Source organism: Suricata suricatta, chromosome 7 (genome assembly GCF_006229205.1).
Source record: "Suricata suricatta isolate VVHF042 chromosome 7, meerkat_22Aug2017_6uvM2_HiC, whole genome shotgun sequence".
NCBI classification, from domain to species: domain Eukaryota; kingdom Metazoa; phylum Chordata; class Mammalia; order Carnivora; family Herpestidae; genus Suricata; species Suricata suricatta.
Window position 1 is genome coordinate 67,969,683 of NC_043706.1, and position 18,544 is coordinate 67,988,226.

Here is an 18,544-nt window from a genome sequence, read left to right on the forward strand (position 1 = left end):
GGCTGGGGACAATCGCAGACCGGCGTCAGAGAAATGTAAAAGCACTCTCTCTCTCTCTGCCCAGCCTGGCCTCTCCGGAGCTTCTTTGGAGGTATGCTGGGCTGGGGGACAGACTCGGACGGTGGGCGTGGAAAGGCGGCGCTCCCTAAGAGGGAGGGCTCGGAGAAAACTCACTAAGATTTTGGAAAGCCGTATCGTAAACACGTTAAAAATGATAATGACGTGCGCGGCCAACACCTTGTAAAGGAGATGCTGCTAACTCCTCGCAGCTCGCATCTTCAGCTCGGGGCCCTCCAAGCCCATCCCAGCATCCTTTGCGCCGCGCGCAGAAAGCCCTGGCGCAGTTTGGCTCCTTCGGCCGCCGTAGTTGCTATGGAAACCCAGCTACCCTTGTCATGTCGCTGCAACAGGCCCCTCAGTCACGGGTGTTCGTGGAACTGGTTCCCTGGGCTGACCGGGGCCGGGAGAACAATGTAGTCTCGGGGGGTGAGTTGCTGCCCGGACTCCGACGCCCTGTCCCCTCAGCACAGGCCCAACCTGCGACCCGCGAGGTGCACGTACGCGGCACCGCTGAGGTGTCGGCTAGCCCCGACCGGGCGCAAGTGGCGGTGCTAGTGAGCAGCACGAAGGAGGCGGCGGCCGAGGCCAAGAAGAGCGTTTGCCGCCGCTTGGACTACATCACGCAGAGCCTCCAGCTTCAAGGTCTGCAGGTGAGAGTTTCATTGGGGAGGAGCCTCGGGCCGGACGGCAAAAACCGGAGGCAGAGTTCCCGGCCCGGACGGCCCCCGGTGTCAGTTGGAGGTGTCGAGGGTCTTGACCTTTATCTCATCGGTATTACTGAGCGACTGGACCTAGCGGAGTAAAACTTTCGGCCCATCTTTCTTCTAGATGAAAGTAGTTATTGGCCCCAGAGGCTTATGAAATAGAAGAATGTAAATTGAGTAGGTTTTTATTTAGCGATATTTGCCGCAGTCATTTTGTATTTTACCTTGATATAGTTAACTATTAAGACTTGACATATTAGATGAAAGTGCTTGCCTAAGTATACTAGACACTAATAATTTTTTGTTTTTATTCTGCACCATGTAATTAGCAAGTGAAAAGCATGCTTCCAACAGTGTAAAGCTTTGCATGGAGTGGTTTTTCAGTATTCTTCGCAAACAGTAACGTGAGGAGGAAAAGTGCATCCATCATCATTTAATAAAGACTCAAAAAATTTCTGCAAATTTTTTTAGTTTTAACTTTAAAAACAATTAAGCCAGTATACTGTAGAAGCCACATAAATGAAATACCTCTACTTACCAGAGAGGTCTATAAAACAAATCACTAAGTAAATCTTACCTCAATTCTACTTCTAAGAAAAGAAGAAAAAAATGAACCAGCTTTTTATTTCATCTGAACAACAGCTCTGTTACACAGGTTTCAATATCCCCATTTAGATTTAAAAACGTTACATAATGCTCTAAACTTTAGCCAGGGCGGTGTTTGAACCCGTCTTCCTGAAACTAAACGCTACATTGCTTCCGACCATAGTTGCCCCCCCCCAGTTGTATTAGAATACAAAGAAAATGAAGAAGCCACAGAATGAGTCAACTATCTCATGTCCTTCATTTTACACAGTAGGACTCAAGAGGCCAAAGTTGTGATTTATCCAGAGTTAACACTGAGTTCATAAAAGTTCTTCCAGTCATATCATTAAAAATGGCACATCCCCAAAAAGCAAGTCTTTATTTTAAGGGAAAATATATTTGCACTGCATTTACAGACATAGAGTTATTTTAAAAGTCATTTGGAACAGATATCTCAATGATTTTACAGTTTAGAAGAATTCAAATGCTAATTATAGATAATGTGATTTAAGTGGTTTAATATGTGGAAAAAATTTCCTCATAACAACTATCACCAGTGCTCTACAGTCCTGTTTGAATAATATAACTAATAATCTTAAGTATACTGAGCTCACATGGCTGTAACTTCTAACGTGTAAAGCAATAAATTACTATATCTAACTTAACAATTGCATTAAGGTTCAGTGTTCAAGGCAAGACAGAGAATGTCAATAATCTCCCAGTTGTCTCTACTAATGGAAGAAAGCAGCCATGTAGAGACTTTGTTCAGTAGATAATGCAAAAAATCACTTATATTACTTTTCAGGTTGAATTATAATGGGTTTTCACAAAGTTAGTCATTTTAGACTTTGGAATTTGGGTTGAAAAACATCACTCCCCTACTTGAGGGTCTCTTCATGTTCCAGATTCCTTTGCTTTATAGACGGAACCTAACTATCGTTTCCTCTCATCTCCTTCCCCTCTTTGACTAGCTGACTCCCATTTTTTTTCCTTTAAGAACTAGCCCAAGGGGTGCCTGGTTGGCTCAGCCAGTAAAGCATGCAACTCTTGGGGTGTCTGGGTGGCTCAGTCAATTAAGCATCCGGCTTTGGCTCAGGTCATGATCTCAGGGTTCGAGCCCTGCGTCAGGCTCTGTGCTGACAGTTAGCTTAGAGCCTGAAGCCTGCTTCAGATTCTGTATCTCCCTCTTTCTCTGTCCCTCTACTGCTCACTGTCTCTCTCTGTCTCTCAAATAAAAAACATTTTTTAAAAAATGCCACTCTTGATCTCAGGGTTGTGAGTTCAAGCTCCATGTTGGATGTGGAGATTACTTAAAATCTTAAAAAAAAAAAAAAAAGAATCAGCCCAAATTACCTTCTTGACATTCCTTTTCTAACATACCACTAGTCTCTGCAATACCACACTCTGTTCCCTGCTTATAATAAAATTTACCCTCTGTATTTTAAATTGTTGCTTTACTGGTGTCTCCATCTTCTAAACCTTTCGAGCACAGACCATTTTATATCTCTTGCTCTGCATCCAAGAGTTACACTTCATACACATCACATATTGTATACTCAAAAACAGTTTTTGAGAGGTGCTTGGATGGCTCAGTCAGTTAAGCATCCCACTTCTGCTCAGGTCACAAAGTTGCAGTTTGTGAGTTCAAGCCCCATGTCAGGTTCTGTGCTGATAGCTCAGAGCCTGGAACCTTCTTTGGATTCTGGGTCTGCCTCTCTCTTTCTTCTCTCTCTTTCTCTCTCTCAAAAATAAATAAACTTAAAAAAATGTCTAAAAAAAATGAAGCACTAAATAAATTATTCAACTATATTATAGATTATTTCTTGATCATATATAGTTTCACATACAAAGGCATACCCTCTTTTTTAGTATTGTGGGGTTTTTTTAATGTTTGTTTATTTTTGAGAGAGAGACAGAGACAGAGTGCGAGCAGGGGAGGGGCAGAGAGAGAGGGAGACAGAGAATCCCAAGCAGACTCTAGCCTCTGAGCTGTCAAGAGTTGGGCAGTCACTTAACGTGAAAGTAATTATTTTGTTTTCCAGTGTGCATGTTCCCTTCATAGACTATAAAGTCCAATATTTGCCTACTCAAAATTGTATTTTTTTAAATAAATGTGTAATAGATGCATGATGCTGGACACTAGAAATGGAAGTGACTCTGTCAGATCTTGAATAATGACTGAATGGACTCTACACTAGAATGCAGCAAGTATGTGTCCAGAGCACTATATACAGTTCATTATGGCTAGGACACAGGAGTTCCTGGGGGAAATGGACAGGAATTGAGATAAGACTGGAGAAGAAAGCTGTAGGCAGAACATGGAAGATCTTGTTTGCTACATTGAGGAGTCTGAATGTTATTGGTGATTTAAAAAAAAAAAACTGCTTATTACTGCTAGACCTTTTACAAATGTCTCATTTGATACTTGTTCCCATGAGTATCGTGGAATTGATACTGGCATGTCAGTATGAGACTGGCATTTCAGTTGCTGTTTATAGATGAGAACTCTTGGGATCAGAGTGATTATTGGCAGATAGCTTGCCCAAGGTCACACAGCTAGGAGGTGGCAGAGTTTTGACCCCCGTCAAGGATTTTGACCTCAAAGCTCTTGCTCGTAACCAGTGTAGAGTGTTGCTGCTTTATTGTCGTGGCAGTAGGTGATTGAGTTTTAAGTGGGGGATGTAGCAGATGCTATTGATACCCCACACTGTATCCCTTGGCACTTCACATTTGTGTGCATACAGGCCCAACTTCCATCTGCCAACACAGAGAGTCCTGTGCCAGTTTTTCCTGGCTGCAGCTTTCCCTGGCTCCACCTACAAGTGGGCCAGCCAGTAGTGCCAGAGAATTAACAGCCCCTCCCCAAGCTCTAACTGCGTGTGGCTAACTACTGAGGGAAGTGAGTGGAAAGAGACCTCACCTCTTGGGCGTCTGTTCTGCCCTGACTCCCAGAGTTCCTCTGCAGGATTGAGTTTCAGTTGCCCACAGTGGTGACTGCTTGACAATGCACACTTCAATGGCTTGCTTTCCTTCTGTTTCACTTCCCAATCCCCTATGGTGTTTCCAAGGATTATCTTTTTTATTTTTTATGGGTTTTTTTTTTTTTCGAGGAGAGGGCAAAGAGAGAGGGAGGCAGAGCATATGAAGTGGGCTCCATGCTGACAGCAGAGAGCCCAGTGGGGGCTCACAAACCATGAAATCATGATCTGAGGTGAGGTCGGCTGAGCCACCCAGGCACCCCTCTTGGGATTACCTTAAAAATTAACTGCTTGTACTCACATCCCTGTTTCAGAATCTGTTTCTAGGTGCATTCAAATTTAGATAGGTAGCAATATATTGAGCATATCATATGATTTGCCTTCAGTTTTTCCTTATTAAAAATGGTCACACAATGAATATCCTTGTTGCTAGGTATTTATAAATGTTTTTAATTATGATTTTGAACATTAATTCCTGGCTTATGCATATTTTAAGGCTTATGAAAAAGTTAGTGAAGGACAATAAGTTTACTGCTTCACTACAAATATATCCTTGGCATAGTGGACATTATTTTCTTTTTTAACTTTGCCAAGTCAGTAGGCAAAAAAATGTTACTGTCATTAAACTTTTTTTCATGTAAGTTGCCAGTTCATAATACTTTGTCCACTTTTTCTATTCTTTATTAATTTATAGGAACTTTTTAAGAATTAGTTCCAGCTGTACAGTATAATGATTCAACAATTCTGTACATTTCTCCATGCTCACCAATGTAATAATACTCTTAGTCCCCTTTATCGATCTGTGAATATCCCACTGCCCACTTCTCCTCTGGCAACCACCAGTTTACTCTCTGTAATTAAGAGTCTTTTTTGGTCTTTTTCTTACTTGTTCATTTGCTGTGTTTCTTAAATTCCACATATGAGTGATATTATATGGTGTCTTTTTCTGGTTGAGTTATTCTGCTTATCTTTAAATCCTCTAGATCCATCCATATTGTTGCAAATGGCAAGGTTTTATTCTTTTTTATGGCTGAGTAATAGTTAAGTGTATGTGTGTGCACACATGTGTATCTCACATCTTCATCCATTCATCTATGGATGAACACTTAGGTTGCTTCCACGTCTTGGCAACTGTAAATAATGCTGCAGTAAATATAAGAGTGCAAGTATCTTTCAATTAGTGTTTTTGTCTTCTTCAGGTAAATATCCAATAGTGGAATTACTGGTCATATGATAATTCTACTTTTAACTTTTGAGGACCGTCCATACTGTTTTCCACAATGGCTACCTCAGTTTACATTCCCACCAACAGTGTTCGAGGGTTTCTTTTTCTCCCTGTCCTCACCAACATTTGTTATTCCTTGTGTTTTTTTATTTTAGCCATTCTGACAGATACAAGGTGTTATCACATTGTGATTTTAATTTGTATTTCCCTGATGATGAGTAATGTTGAGCAACTTGTCATGTGTTTGTTGGCCATCTCTGTGTCTTCTTTGGAAAAATGTATGTTCAGGTCCTCTGCCCATTTTTTATTTGGATTATTTTTTGTGTGTCTGGTGTGGAGTTACATAAGTTATTTATCTGTTTTGGATATTATTAACCTCTTATCAGATATATCATTTGCATATTATCTTCTCCCATTCAGTAAATTGCCTTTTTGTTTGGTTGATGGTTTCCTTCACTGTGCAAAAAGCTTTTTATTTTGGTGTAGTCCCAGTAGTTTAATTTTGCTTCTGTTTCCCTTGCCAGGGGACATAAATTGCCTTTAAAAATTAAAAGTATTGCTTTATATAACTTTAAATGGGTAATAAAGGTTTTAGGTATGCAGTGTCAAGGCTCGAATTTGATACAGTTCTCTTGGTTTTCCTGTGGCTTCTTTCACGATACCAAAATGGCTGCAACATTCCCAAGCCTTACACTGCATACTGTACCATAACAAGAAAGACAGTAGTTCTTATTTCCTACAACATAAAAACAAATATTCTTGTAGTTCACTGTAAATGGATGACCTAAATCTGTCTTTGTAGCCAGAGAAATGCCATATACTAATTAGTTTAGATTTGGATTTCTGCCCATTTTTAACCTAATCTTATAGCAAGTTAGATATGATAATCCTTAATGGCTTAGACCTATCAGGATTTACCTTGAACCACACAGTTGCTGCTCAGAGAGAGTTGGGGCAGAATATGTGACACAAGGATTCCATATTACTTGTTGTGCCTGTTGGTTTAAAATGTTAGGGGGCACCTGGATAGCTCAGTTGGTTAAGCCTTTGACTTTAGCTCAGGTTATGATCTTGCGGTCTGTGGGTTTGGGCCCCACATCCGGCTCTGTGCTGACAGCTCAGAGCCAAGAGCCTGCTTCAGATTCTGTCTCCCTCCCTCTCTGCCCCTCCCCCACTCACACTCTGTCTTTCTCACTCTCTTACTCTTAAAAATAAATTTAAAAACAAAAAAATTTTTGAAACGTTACTATATTTGCAATAGTCAGACATTCTTGAATCGGTTTTAGAATACTAGTTCTTTTGACCCTGGTTATGTTCCTACATTAGTACCACATTATTTAAACTATTATATCTTTGTAAAACATTTGTAGGGCAAGTTCTCCCCTCATCACTTTTCTAATGATAAAATCTCCTGTCTGCAAAGGACATGTTAAATAACACCAAGAGGATACATCAGAAAATCCAGACTATGTAAAATTCTGGAGTCCAAATAAAACTTCTGTTCATATTTTGCATTGTTTATATATTAATTTAAGGAGAATTGCTGATTTTACAGTGTTGTGTCCTAGTCCATTTATTCAAGCATTTTTTTCCATGAAGTTTTATCGTTTTCTTGATATTTATCCTTTTTAAGTTTACTCCTGCCATAACATGGATTTTTTATATCTATGGAGAATATTACCTTGCTGCCTTCATAGATTTAAGTCGTTATTCTTGTACTTGCCATTTTGTTGTTTAAAAACTGCTCTTTTCAGAATCCTGGGTGGCTCTGTCGATCAGGCGTCTGATTCTAGATCCTGGGGTCGTGGGATGGAGCCCTGCTTTGGGCTCTGCACTGAGCATGGAGCCTGATGAGGGTTCTCTCTCTCCCTCCTTCTGCACCTCTCCCATTTGCATGCAGTCATACATATGCTCTCTCCCTTAAAAAATAAATTAATTAATTAAAAAATTTTTTAATAAAATCTGTCCTTTGTATTTAGATATAAAATAGCTTCCCAGTAGCTTAATTGGGAAAAGTTAATGGACTTGGCTGGTGTATTTTAATATTTTTTATAATCCAGTATAATAGGATTTCCCAGTCTCAGCACTATTTTTAATATCCTGGACTAGATAATTCTTTGTTATGTTGAGCTGTACTATGCATTGTAGAATATTTAGCTATAATCCTGACCCCTACCCATAAGGTGACCACCTTATCCTGGTTGACCTGGGACTGTCCCAGTTTTGCAACTGATAGTCCCATGTCTCAGGAACCTCCTCAGTTTCTGATAAACAAGAGCATTTATTCACCCTGTCTATTTACTACGTCACAATAGTGAACTCCCCTACCCCGTTTTAGCAATCAAATATGTCTCCAGACATTAGCAAATGTTCCCTGGAGAGCAAAATTACCCTTTGGTTAAAAACCATTACCCTATAGATAAGCAGAAAATCTCATATTGTATGTGGGAGCCCAGCCAAACATCACCAGGAAAATATCAATGGTGAAACAATTTTAGGTTCATTCAAACTGCATTATGTACAAATAATTGTTCATATGTATACCACTCAAGTTCATACTTTTTGTATAAGCTAATTTAAAAATTACTACAAATGGAGTGACAATTATGCAGTTTTGAGCAAATATTTGTAGGCTTTGAATTTATTCTGTGTAACTTTTAGGGAAGGTTTAAAACATTAGGCAAACCAGTTCTTTCTGCATTCTCTGTTATTCTGAGTTTAATAAGTTCAGGTTTATACTTTATGTTTTAGAGTAATTGCATTTGGTAGCCAAACAGTAATCATACTCTTGTACTTTCTGTTTCAGGCAGAAAATGTAACTGTGACAAAGGATTTTAGAAGAGTGGAAAATGCTTATCACATGGAAGCAGAGGTACGTACTTCTCATGAAAAATAATTGGAAACAGCATGGACTTTGTGGGGACATTTGCACTTATTATATGTATATTTATTTTATATATATTTCAGTAATCACTATACCCATTATTTTATATATTTTTAATATATATTTATTTTATACATATATATTTCAGTAATGGCTATACCCAACACAGAGCTTGAACTCACAATCGGAGATCAGGAGTCACATGCTTTTCCGACTGAGCCAGCCAGGTGCCCCTGTATGAGCTTTTAAGATAAATTTTAATGAGATTTATATAAGAGAGATTGTTTTGAGATGGAGTAAAAATAACAAGGAATAAATAGCAGTTAATTGCCACCTGAATAAAACTTTAGTAAAGTTAACACCTAGTGAACAGGAAAACTCTATAGGAAATTTCTTCTCAGATAAAAAGCAAATTAATAGAATCCTAACATAAGGATTGAAACACTTTTCAACATTCTTTTCTTTCATAATGCAATTTTACTCTGTTGTGGTAAGTTATCAGGTTTTTTTTTTGGTTTTTTTTTTTTTTTTTTTTTTTTATAAAAACCACTTGGGACACCCAGCTAGCTCAGTCAGTAGAATGTGTTACTCAGGATCTCAGGGTTGTAAGTTTGATTCCACACTGGGTGCAAAAGTTACTTAAAAGTAAAATCGTTAAGGGGTGCCTCAGTTGCTTAAGCCTCCAACTTTTGATCTCAGGGGTGTGAATTCAAGTCCCATGTTGGTCTCTGCACTGGGCATGAAGCCTACTTAAAAAAAAAAATTTATAATTAATTTAAGAAAATAAAAACCACTCAGCCTTTGCCCAAATTAAAAAAGAACAAAATATTTTTGTACATTCAGTGATAACATTTCATTTCTATAACTGCCTATACTTTTTACTTATTTTTAAAGATTTTATGATCGGGGTTTTATGAACTCAGGTATGTTATAGTTGTGGGTAGGTTATAGGACTACTGTTTGTTTCAGCTTCCAGACATCTCGGGATTTGTGGGCTAGTTCCATGCTGCCTCCTCATAGGAAGCAAACAACAATGGAGTTAGAGTTAGAGAGAAACTCTTGTTTATCTAGTCAGATAATCTTCATGGTTAGAGGGGGCCATAGCTCAAGAAATCATCTAGTCCTACCGCCAGGCAGATAATCTATTATTTTTCTAATATTAAGGGTGTGACTTAAAGCTCAGCTAACTTCGTCTCAGACTTTCCTGTCATATTAAAAGAAAGAATGGAAATTAGAACCCTGCCTGGCTTCTTACCTCCTTGAGACAGTAATTTCTACAATACACTGTTGCTCCAGTACTTACTTTAATAGTTTTGTTATTTTTCCACTTAAAAGTTAACTATTTCAAGGAATTTAAAAATTACTCATAATTTTAGGGATCCACATGGCAAAATTTATTTTACAGTATTTGGGATTGAAAAATACCTTTTAAAAGAGTATAAAGAGGGACATTATGGAATGGGCAAAATGTGTGATGGGGAATAGGAGATGCAGACTTCCAGTTATGGAATGAATAAGCCACATATATAAAAGGCACAACATAGAGAATACAGTCAATACTATTGTAATAGTGTATGGTGACAGATGGTAGCCACATTCTTCTGATGAGCGCTGTGTTAGGTATAGACTTGTTGGGGCACCTGGCTGGCATGGTTGATAGAATATGTGACTCTTGATCTCAGGGTTGTAAATTCAAGCTCCACATTGGGTGTAAAGATTACCTAAAATAAAATCTGGGAAAAAAAGAAAAACAAAGTATAGACTTGTTGGATCACTATGTTGTATACCTGAAACTAATATAATACTGAGTCAAACTATACTTCAATTTTTTTAAAAAAGGGGAGTTTTAATGTGAAAAGTTTTAATATAATTTTTAATGATTTTTATGATATCACAGTATTGGTATCACCATTTCATATCAATTGTTTTCCTAAAATAGGTTTTTCGATTTGGCACTCTGGGCAATACCCACAATAGAGACTGGATGTTTTAAAAAGAAAAAGAAAAAAAAAAAACAGGATGAAGCACAGAGGGGTAAGGCTCTGTATCACAGAGATCAAAAGCTGGGAGTCATTCTAGCAGTTACTACCCATCAGGACTTCAGGCTGTAAGGAACATACATTGGCTCAGGTTATCTTAAGTGAATTGGGCTTTAGTGTGAGGGTACCCCAGGAACAAGGAGGAAAGGGAACAGTTCCAGCAAATACACAGATAGGCTTCATGGAAAACTAGCATCTTTTTCAGACTTGAGTTGTTTTAGGGACCAACTGTGCAGTTACAGAAAACGCATTAGGGCTGCTTGTTTTGAGAGAAGAACATGACTAAATGAGGAGTTGGCTAAACTCTGCTTTTTTTTCCTTCTGTTATACTTACTTTTTAATGTCCTGTACTCAATTTCTTGACAGAATCTAACTATATTTTGTATAGGACTTCCTGATAGCCAGAATTCTCATACCATGCAATCTGATACAATATTGCCCTTAGGTCAGCACCAGCAGTCAGCAGAGACCAGCGTGATGGGGTCACAAGGTAGAAAATAATGTCTAACATACACCAATACCCTCATGGAAGTTAAATATATAGAGTAAGATAAGATGGTAGAACATTACTTTATACAATAACTAAAATTTTCATCCTGAAAGGCCCTTTAGAGATTCTTTATCTAAACTCCCACCTGCTGTTTCTCTTTATCTTAAAGGTAAGAATATTGAAAGTCAGAAATTATGTAAGTGCATGAATATAAAAAGCTTATTCCATTTTCAGACATCGAATCAATACAAAACTTTCTAACATTAAGCCAGAATTGACTTAGTAGTACTCATCCATTATTATGATGTACCTTTCCAAGAACAAAAGGCAAATACTTCTTTCTTGAAGTATATACTTGAAGTTCAGTATCGTGTTAAATTTTTTTTCTTCTCCAGGGGTAAGAATCCCCAGTTTCTTTAGTCATTTCTTACAATAAGACAAACTCTTTATTGAGTTAACCAATTTCCATCTAAAGCACCTGCAACACAACTATAGTGTCCTAATTGTGATTTAGCCAGTCATCATTAGTGAAAGATGACTATCTCCTTTATTCTGGAATGTTTAAGACTGAACTTCTTGGTACTTGTATCACATTGTTCCCTTGTGTTGAACGCACAGTTATAATCAGTAATTAAAATCATCACATGCTGCTTTTAAATATTTCTATCTTATACTTGTTATTGCTATTTCAAAATAAAGTATGAGAGTTTAAATTTATCTCTGTAAAATTTTATCAACTAGATTTGACTGTATTCCCAGCCTGTTAGGATCTTTTTGGATCTTGATTTTATCAATCAGTGTTTATATTCTGGCTGGCCAGCTTTCTGTCACCTGCTGATTTGATCATCCGTGTACCCATCTGTGTAATTAATAAAAATACTAAGTAATATTAATCAACTATGACCCTAACCAACAATGTTGCCAATGAAGACTATATGTCAGTATATCGTACGATAAGTGAAAAATAAATTCTTTATTGCTACAGTATTTCTCTGATAACTTGCCAGGTAGGAAGTCAAGTTTAGTACATCATGATTTGTTCTTAATAATCTCAGATGTACATGCTCAATAGATTGGTCTTTGGAAAAAATAATTTGGCAGTGGTTGAGAACGGTAGAGATTAGAAGAAAAGCATAGAGTTAGTGAATTTCACTCTCAAGAAAAAAACCAAAGTTAAAAGTCAGATGAGTTTTTACCTAACATCTCATCAAGAAATTCAATTTAAAAGACCTTACAAGATTTTACTCTTAAATTCCTGTGTCCTTATTTTGTTTTTCCCTGAATGCCTTCTTGGAAGAACATTAAAATGAGAAAGCCCTCTATGCTTTTCTTTAGCAACAGAACGAAAAACAAAAACAGGGGGAGATTTAAAAAGGGAAGAAAATACTAGTTGCAGCAATACCAAAAAGAAAAGAAAACATAAAGTACTTGAGGCCTGTGGCAAAATGAATCACAAGGCCCAATTTTGTTTCTCAGAGAAACGTTTTTTTCCTTTCCTAATTCCTTACAAACTATTGTTTTTATGTATTTATTTTGAGAGTGAGAGGGAGTGTGTGGGGAGCGACAGGGAGAGGGAGAGAGAGAGAGTCCCAAGCAGGCTCCACACTGTCAGCACAGAGGCTGACAAGGGGCTGGAACTCGTAAATGGGAGATCATGACCTGAGCCAAAACCAAGAGTCAGACGCTAAACCAACAGAGGCACCCAGACACCCCACAAACTAATTTTTAAAACAGTCTTCTCAAATTCTGCCCAGTATTGAAAAGTGTCTAGCCTACTACTTATAGTTTGTTCAGTTTTATACACTTCCTTTTTTGGAAATTAGAACTACAAATATTTTGAAAGAGGCTTTTGGCCTGTTTCTTTATGGTAATTGAGATTAGCAATAATTTAGAAGTCCCATTTGCAGAAATTTTTAATAAACTGAGATTTAATTTATCCAGATACAAATTAATGAAAAGCACTTAAAAGCTCACCTTTTGGGGTATATGGCTGGCTCAGCTAGTAGAGTATGCGACTCTTGATCTTGGGTCATGATTGAGTTCCACATTGAGGATAAGTTTACTTAAAACTCACCTATTTTGGAATTGTTTCTTTTTTAGTATTGAAATTTCTAATCTAATGAGGATTCTTCTTGACCAAAGAGATGAAAAGCATTTATGTATCTGTTTTGTAATTTAATATAGCTATTGCAAAATAGTGTGTAAATGTGTGTATGTATATACATTTGTGATCACATTATCTTACTATGAGGAAACATAATGAGGATCCTGAATATATAGATTTATCTTTATATTCAATGTATTAGATACTTAAAATATTTTTATCCTAAATACCTCTTTTAAAATTGTGATGCAGGGCACCTGGGTGGCTCAGTCAGTTGACCGTCCAACTTTGACTCAGGTTGTGATCTCATGGTTCGTGGGTTCAAGCCCCACGTCAGGCTGTGTGCTGACAGCTCAGAGCCTGGAGCCTGCTTCAGATTCTGTGTCTCCTTCTCTCTCTGCCCCTTCTTCTCACGCTTCTCTCAAAAATAAAATACAAACATTTAAAAAATAAATAAAATAAAATAAAATTTGTGATGCAACAGCTCTATTCTTCAGCAAAGTGACTCTACTTCATTAACTTGGATTTCTGTCTAGCTACATTTTGATTATATACCACACTGCTGAATTTAAAAGCAGAAGTTCAAGGCATTGGAGAAACTCACCAAATTCCACACCCAAAAAATGAATAATCCAGTGAAGAAATGGGCAGAAGACATGAACAGACACTTCTCCAAAGAGGACATCCAGATGGCCTACAGGCACATGAAATGATGCTCAGCATCACTCATTATCAGGGAAATACAAATCAAAACCACACTGAGATACCACCTCACACCAGTCAGAGTGGCTAAAATGAACAAATCAAGAGACTATCAATGCTGGCGAGGGTGTGGAGAGACGGGCACCTCCTACACTGTTGGTGGGAATGTAAACTGGTGCAGCCGCTCTGGAAAACAGTGTGGAGGTTCCTCAAAAAACTATCCATAGAACTCCCTTATGACCCAGTAATAGCACTGCTAGGGATTTACCCAGGGGACACAAGTGCTGACGCATAGGAGCACATGTACCCCAATGTTCATAGCAGCACTTTCAACAATAGCCAAAACATGGGAAGAGCCTAAATGTCCATCACATGATGAATGAATCAAGAAGATGTAGTATATATATATACAATGGAGTATTACATACCAATGAGAAAGAATGAAATATGCCCATTTGTAGCAAAGTGGATGTCATGCTAAATGAAATAAGTCAGGTGGAGAAGGACAGATACCATATGTTTGCATTCATAGGTCTAACAAGGAGAAACCTAACAGAGGACCATAGGGAGGGGAAGGGGGAAAAAGTTGGGGAGAGAGAGGGAGGCAAATCATGAGAGACTGTTGAATACTGAAAATGAACTGAGGGCTGAAGGGGGAGGGGGAGAGGGGAAGCAGGGTGGTGGTCATGGAGGAGGGCACTTGTGGGGAAGAGTACTGGGTGTTGTATGGAAACCAATTTGACAATAAACTATTAAAAAAAAAAAAGAAAAAGCAAAAAACCGTTTTTTTTTCTGCTAACTTGTTTATCATTTAACACAAATACTTCTAAACTATAGTTTGTTCATGGTCTGTTTATCAATGTAGATGTACTTTTCAAAGCTACATCTGCTAATTTTTTAAGTCATGGTAATGATAAGAGGATGAAAGGCAAGAAACTTGTTTGAGCAGCTAGGAGCTCATCTCAACAGACAGCTCTTCCTGTTATTTACAGAAAGAGAGCAAGTAAGTACCACATATTAAACCTGATTCTGTGGGAGTAGATTTGCCTCAGATGATTAGGGGTGGAGGGGAATTGAAGAGGGAAGAAATAGTACCTTATTTTGCAACTTTAGGAATTTTCACTATCCTTCCTTCCAAATAACTTTTTTTTTTAATTTTTAGCAAAAAAGAATACCAAGCATGCATACAAAAGATTCAGCATGTTTCATAGGAAAGCGAATATATTTATAAACATTATTTTTAAGCTATCAGCGTAGAAAATGGAATAATTTTTAAAAATAAAACTGATTTCAAAGGCACTTGTATATAGCAAAGAATTGCTTTTGTTGACCCTTGGAACCTGTTATACTCAATCACTTTAATCTGAATGCAGAGAACCCCTTTGAACTCTCATATTTGATTATGTTCCAACTTCTGCAGAGTCACTGTAAATCTTGCTATGTTTCATTACATGTAATGAAATGTATGTACAGTGCCTCCATGACACTTTTATAGATTAAATATAGCAACAAAAGACAGGATTTTTTCCCCATATTTAAACATGCAAATGCAGAAAGGTATTATATTGTCTGTATTTCTTATTAAAGACACCCTGTAGGCATTTTGGAACTTTGGTTTTCAACCAGGAAGGAATTATAAATCTGGAAATTATCCAGAGGTTAAAAACTAGCAACCTGGGTATATGGTTGGGGAAATTGATTTTGACTAACAGAAAAGTTTATTAGCCCATATAGTATTTAAACACACAAATACTTCTCTTCCAAAGACAGGCAAGACTTCTTCTTCAGGTAGAATAATATAGACCAAATCTGTCTTCCCACCTGAAACAGCCAAAAAATAGACAAAGTATATGAAACAGTGGTTTTCAAAAGAGTGTACGTAAGGCAATGAAACAGCAATCCCTGAGAAAAAGGAAACAAAAGTTCTACAGTTGTCCTAGGTCAGTGTCTTAACGTGTCCCGGCAGCTTCACAGGGAAGGGAACCCACAAAGAGCCTAGCAAACTCCTTGTATTGAGGGTCCAAACAAAACTGCTAGAGTTTGTAGGAGAGTAGAGGGATGCAGAGTGAGGTCTTCGGAGAACCACAGAGTAGACACCCCCACCACCACCCCCTGCCAAGTACTCAGCACATATATGTGTGAAAATGACCTGAGGCTAGAAAAAATCACACCAAAATTTACAGGGAACAGTATATGGGGTCCATACAGGGCTGTACAGCACCAGCCAGGCCAGAAAATGTTACAAATCATGAAGTGGAACATACAGCATATCTTGCCTCATCAGGGGGTAATAATTAGCATCAGATCAAACACCATTACTCGAATGTCACGTAACAGATCTTGAAAGCAAACCCAAAGAGATCAGGTTCCAAGTAAGCTGACGGAGTTCTAGAACAAATAAAGAATTATTTATAGAGATACAAGAATCTCCAACACCTCCACTAAAGTTAATTCACAAGGATTAATGGGTATGCAAAATAGCATGGAAATAAAGCTCACAATAAGGAGGAAAGTCAAACCAACCAAGAACCAATACAAATGTTAAAATTAACAGACAAGATCATTAGTTTTTATAACTATTTCATATGTTCAAATGAGAGACACTACTTAAAATAATTTAATAAAATAATAATTTAGTTATAAGTATCAAGTAGGCTTATCTGTTACATATTTTAAAATGACCTCGTTTTCTGGCTTTAATTTTTTTTACTCATATTTAGAGAAAATTTTATTTTTTATTTTTATTTTTATAAGTTTTACTGAAGTAATCTCTGTGCCCAACACGGGACCCAAATCCATGACCCCAAGATCAGGAGGCACACAGTCCTCCAAATAAGCCAGCCAGGCACTCCTAGAAAAAATTTTAAAAGAATCCATCAGGCATGAAAATAATTTCCAGTGTCATTTCATTTACAGGTCTGCATTACATTTACTGAATTTGGAAAAATGCAAAATATTTGTAACTTTCTTGTTGAAAAGCTAGATAGCTCTGTCGTCATCAGCCAGCCCCAGTTCTACCATACTCCAGGTTCTATTGAGAATCTTCGGTAAGTTAAGCGCATCTTTAACTAAATTATCAATTAATTAAACAAAACTATTTAGTACTAAAGTTCATTGAATGTCATATTAATAATCTCTGCATTTAATTCCTAAGACGGCAGGCCTGTCTTGTTGCTGTTGAGAATGCGTGGCGCAAAGCTCAAGAAGTCTGTAACCTTGTCGGCCAAACTCTAGGAAAACCTTTATTAATCAAAGAAGAAGAAACGAAAGAATGGGAAGGCCAAATAGATGATCTCCAGTCACCCAGACTCTCAAGTTCATTAACTGTACAACAAAAAATCAAAAGTGCGACAATACACGCTGTGTCAAAAGTATTTATAACTTTTGAAGTAAAGGGAAAAGAGAAGAAAAGAAAAAATTTCTGAAATTCCAACTAAAATATATTGTATTTTTTTATTTTTATACTTTTAGCTTGCTTTTGTCCTGTATATATTGTATAGTATAAAGTATTCTCCCCCAAACCTGTCAGTCCTTGAATTTAGTCAGTACCTAAGCTTACTTTCTATTTTTGAAAACTATGAGAAATACTCTGAAAACAAGGTGTTATATCTCCATATATTTATACTGACAATAGAAGTGATGTGTAACAAATTTTTCTATTTCTACTACATGAATAAATATTGGCTGTTATTAGCATGATTCTTTAATAGAAAGAATGATGAATATATAACTTTTGATAAAAGCAGAGTGAGTTATACTAGAAAAGTATTTTGATATCAGAAATAAAATATATGAACTAGATCCTCTTCACCAGGCTCTGTGATTGATTATACCAGCACTCTGTAATTTAAAATTACTTAGTGGACACATATTTTTTTAAAAATAAAAAAATAAAAATAAAGCAGTTGAAACTAAGTTTTATAATATTTTATTTAATCTATTATGTCCAAATTATCATTTTAGCATGTAGTCAATATTTTAAAAATAACTAATGGATCTTTATATAGTATACATTTTTTATTATAACAACTCTTAATTCAGATGCTAAATTTTCATCAGAAATACTCGATCTGTATTTATTTCCTAAAATGTAGTTGAAAAAATGTAGATTCACACACACAGGTTGTTACAAACATGCGCAAAAGATCTATTAACTGCATTAAGTAGCAGTTTCAAGTAGCAATTTTCAAATTAAAATTTTTAAAAATTTAAAATTCAGTTCTTTGTATTAGCCACATTTTAAATACTTGGAAGTGGTTAATGGCTACTATGTTGGACAGTGAAGGGTTATGCACTGAAATAATCCAGATCTTAAGGCTGTCAGAGACGTATAATACTAAGTATATGGCATTGCTATTACATAGCACACTATCTACAGGCGATCATAAATTAAGACTGTTACGTAGCACAGGCATTCCATTCCCCACCATAGAGTTATGTGATGTATCTTGTACACTCAGGAATGTAGTTTACATCCCCACCTACTTAAGTGGTACTGAAACAATTTTATCCATCTCCTCTGTAGTGTGTCCTTGGCAGGAGGGAGTGTGAAAGCTAAGAAAAAAGTTTTAGAATCTAACACCCTGTGTTCAAATCCGGACTTTACTACTACAATGTTAGCACCTTTAGAATGAAGATCTTGTCTTGTTCACACCTGCCTTGTCAGACCCAGCATAGTATCAGGGCCAAAACAGAGTAGGCTTTCAAATACCTGCTGTGCGGATTTACCAGTGGTGTAAATTTAGCAAGGCACTTTAATCACTTTAAGCTTCT

The 18,544-nt window shown here is 37.1% G+C and overlaps 1 protein-coding gene across 1 annotated transcript; it reads left to right on the forward strand.

The window, feature by feature from the left end:
* The first annotated feature begins 360 nt into the window (after positions 1–360).
* IRAK1BP1 (interleukin 1 receptor associated kinase 1 binding protein 1) lies at positions 361–17,686 on the forward strand. The gene is made up of 4 exons (XM_029944396.1): positions 361–710; positions 8,359–8,424; positions 16,688–16,818; positions 16,926–17,686. Exons 1-4 carry the CDS (start codon positions 396–398, stop codon positions 17,194–17,196), a joined length of 783 nt encoding a protein of 260 aa, XP_029800256.1. The 5' UTR covers positions 361–395; the 3' UTR covers positions 17,197–17,686.
* Positions 17,687–18,544: the final 858 nt, after the last annotated feature.

Bases quoted from the DNA above. Each gene is read 5' to 3' on its own strand.
- IRAK1BP1 (XM_029944396.1), top strand. From the start codon at position 396: ATGTCGCTGCAACAGGCCCCTCAGTCACGGGTGTTCGTGGAACTGGTT. The intron at 711-8,358 runs GTGAGAGTTTCA...TTTCTGTTTCAG, and splicing joins TCCAGCTTCAAGGTCTGCAG to GCAGAAAATGTAACTGTGAC. The intron at 16,819-16,925 runs GTAAGTTAAGCG...TTAATTCCTAAG, and splicing joins GGTTCTATTGAGAATCTTCG to ACGGCAGGCCTGTCTTGTTG.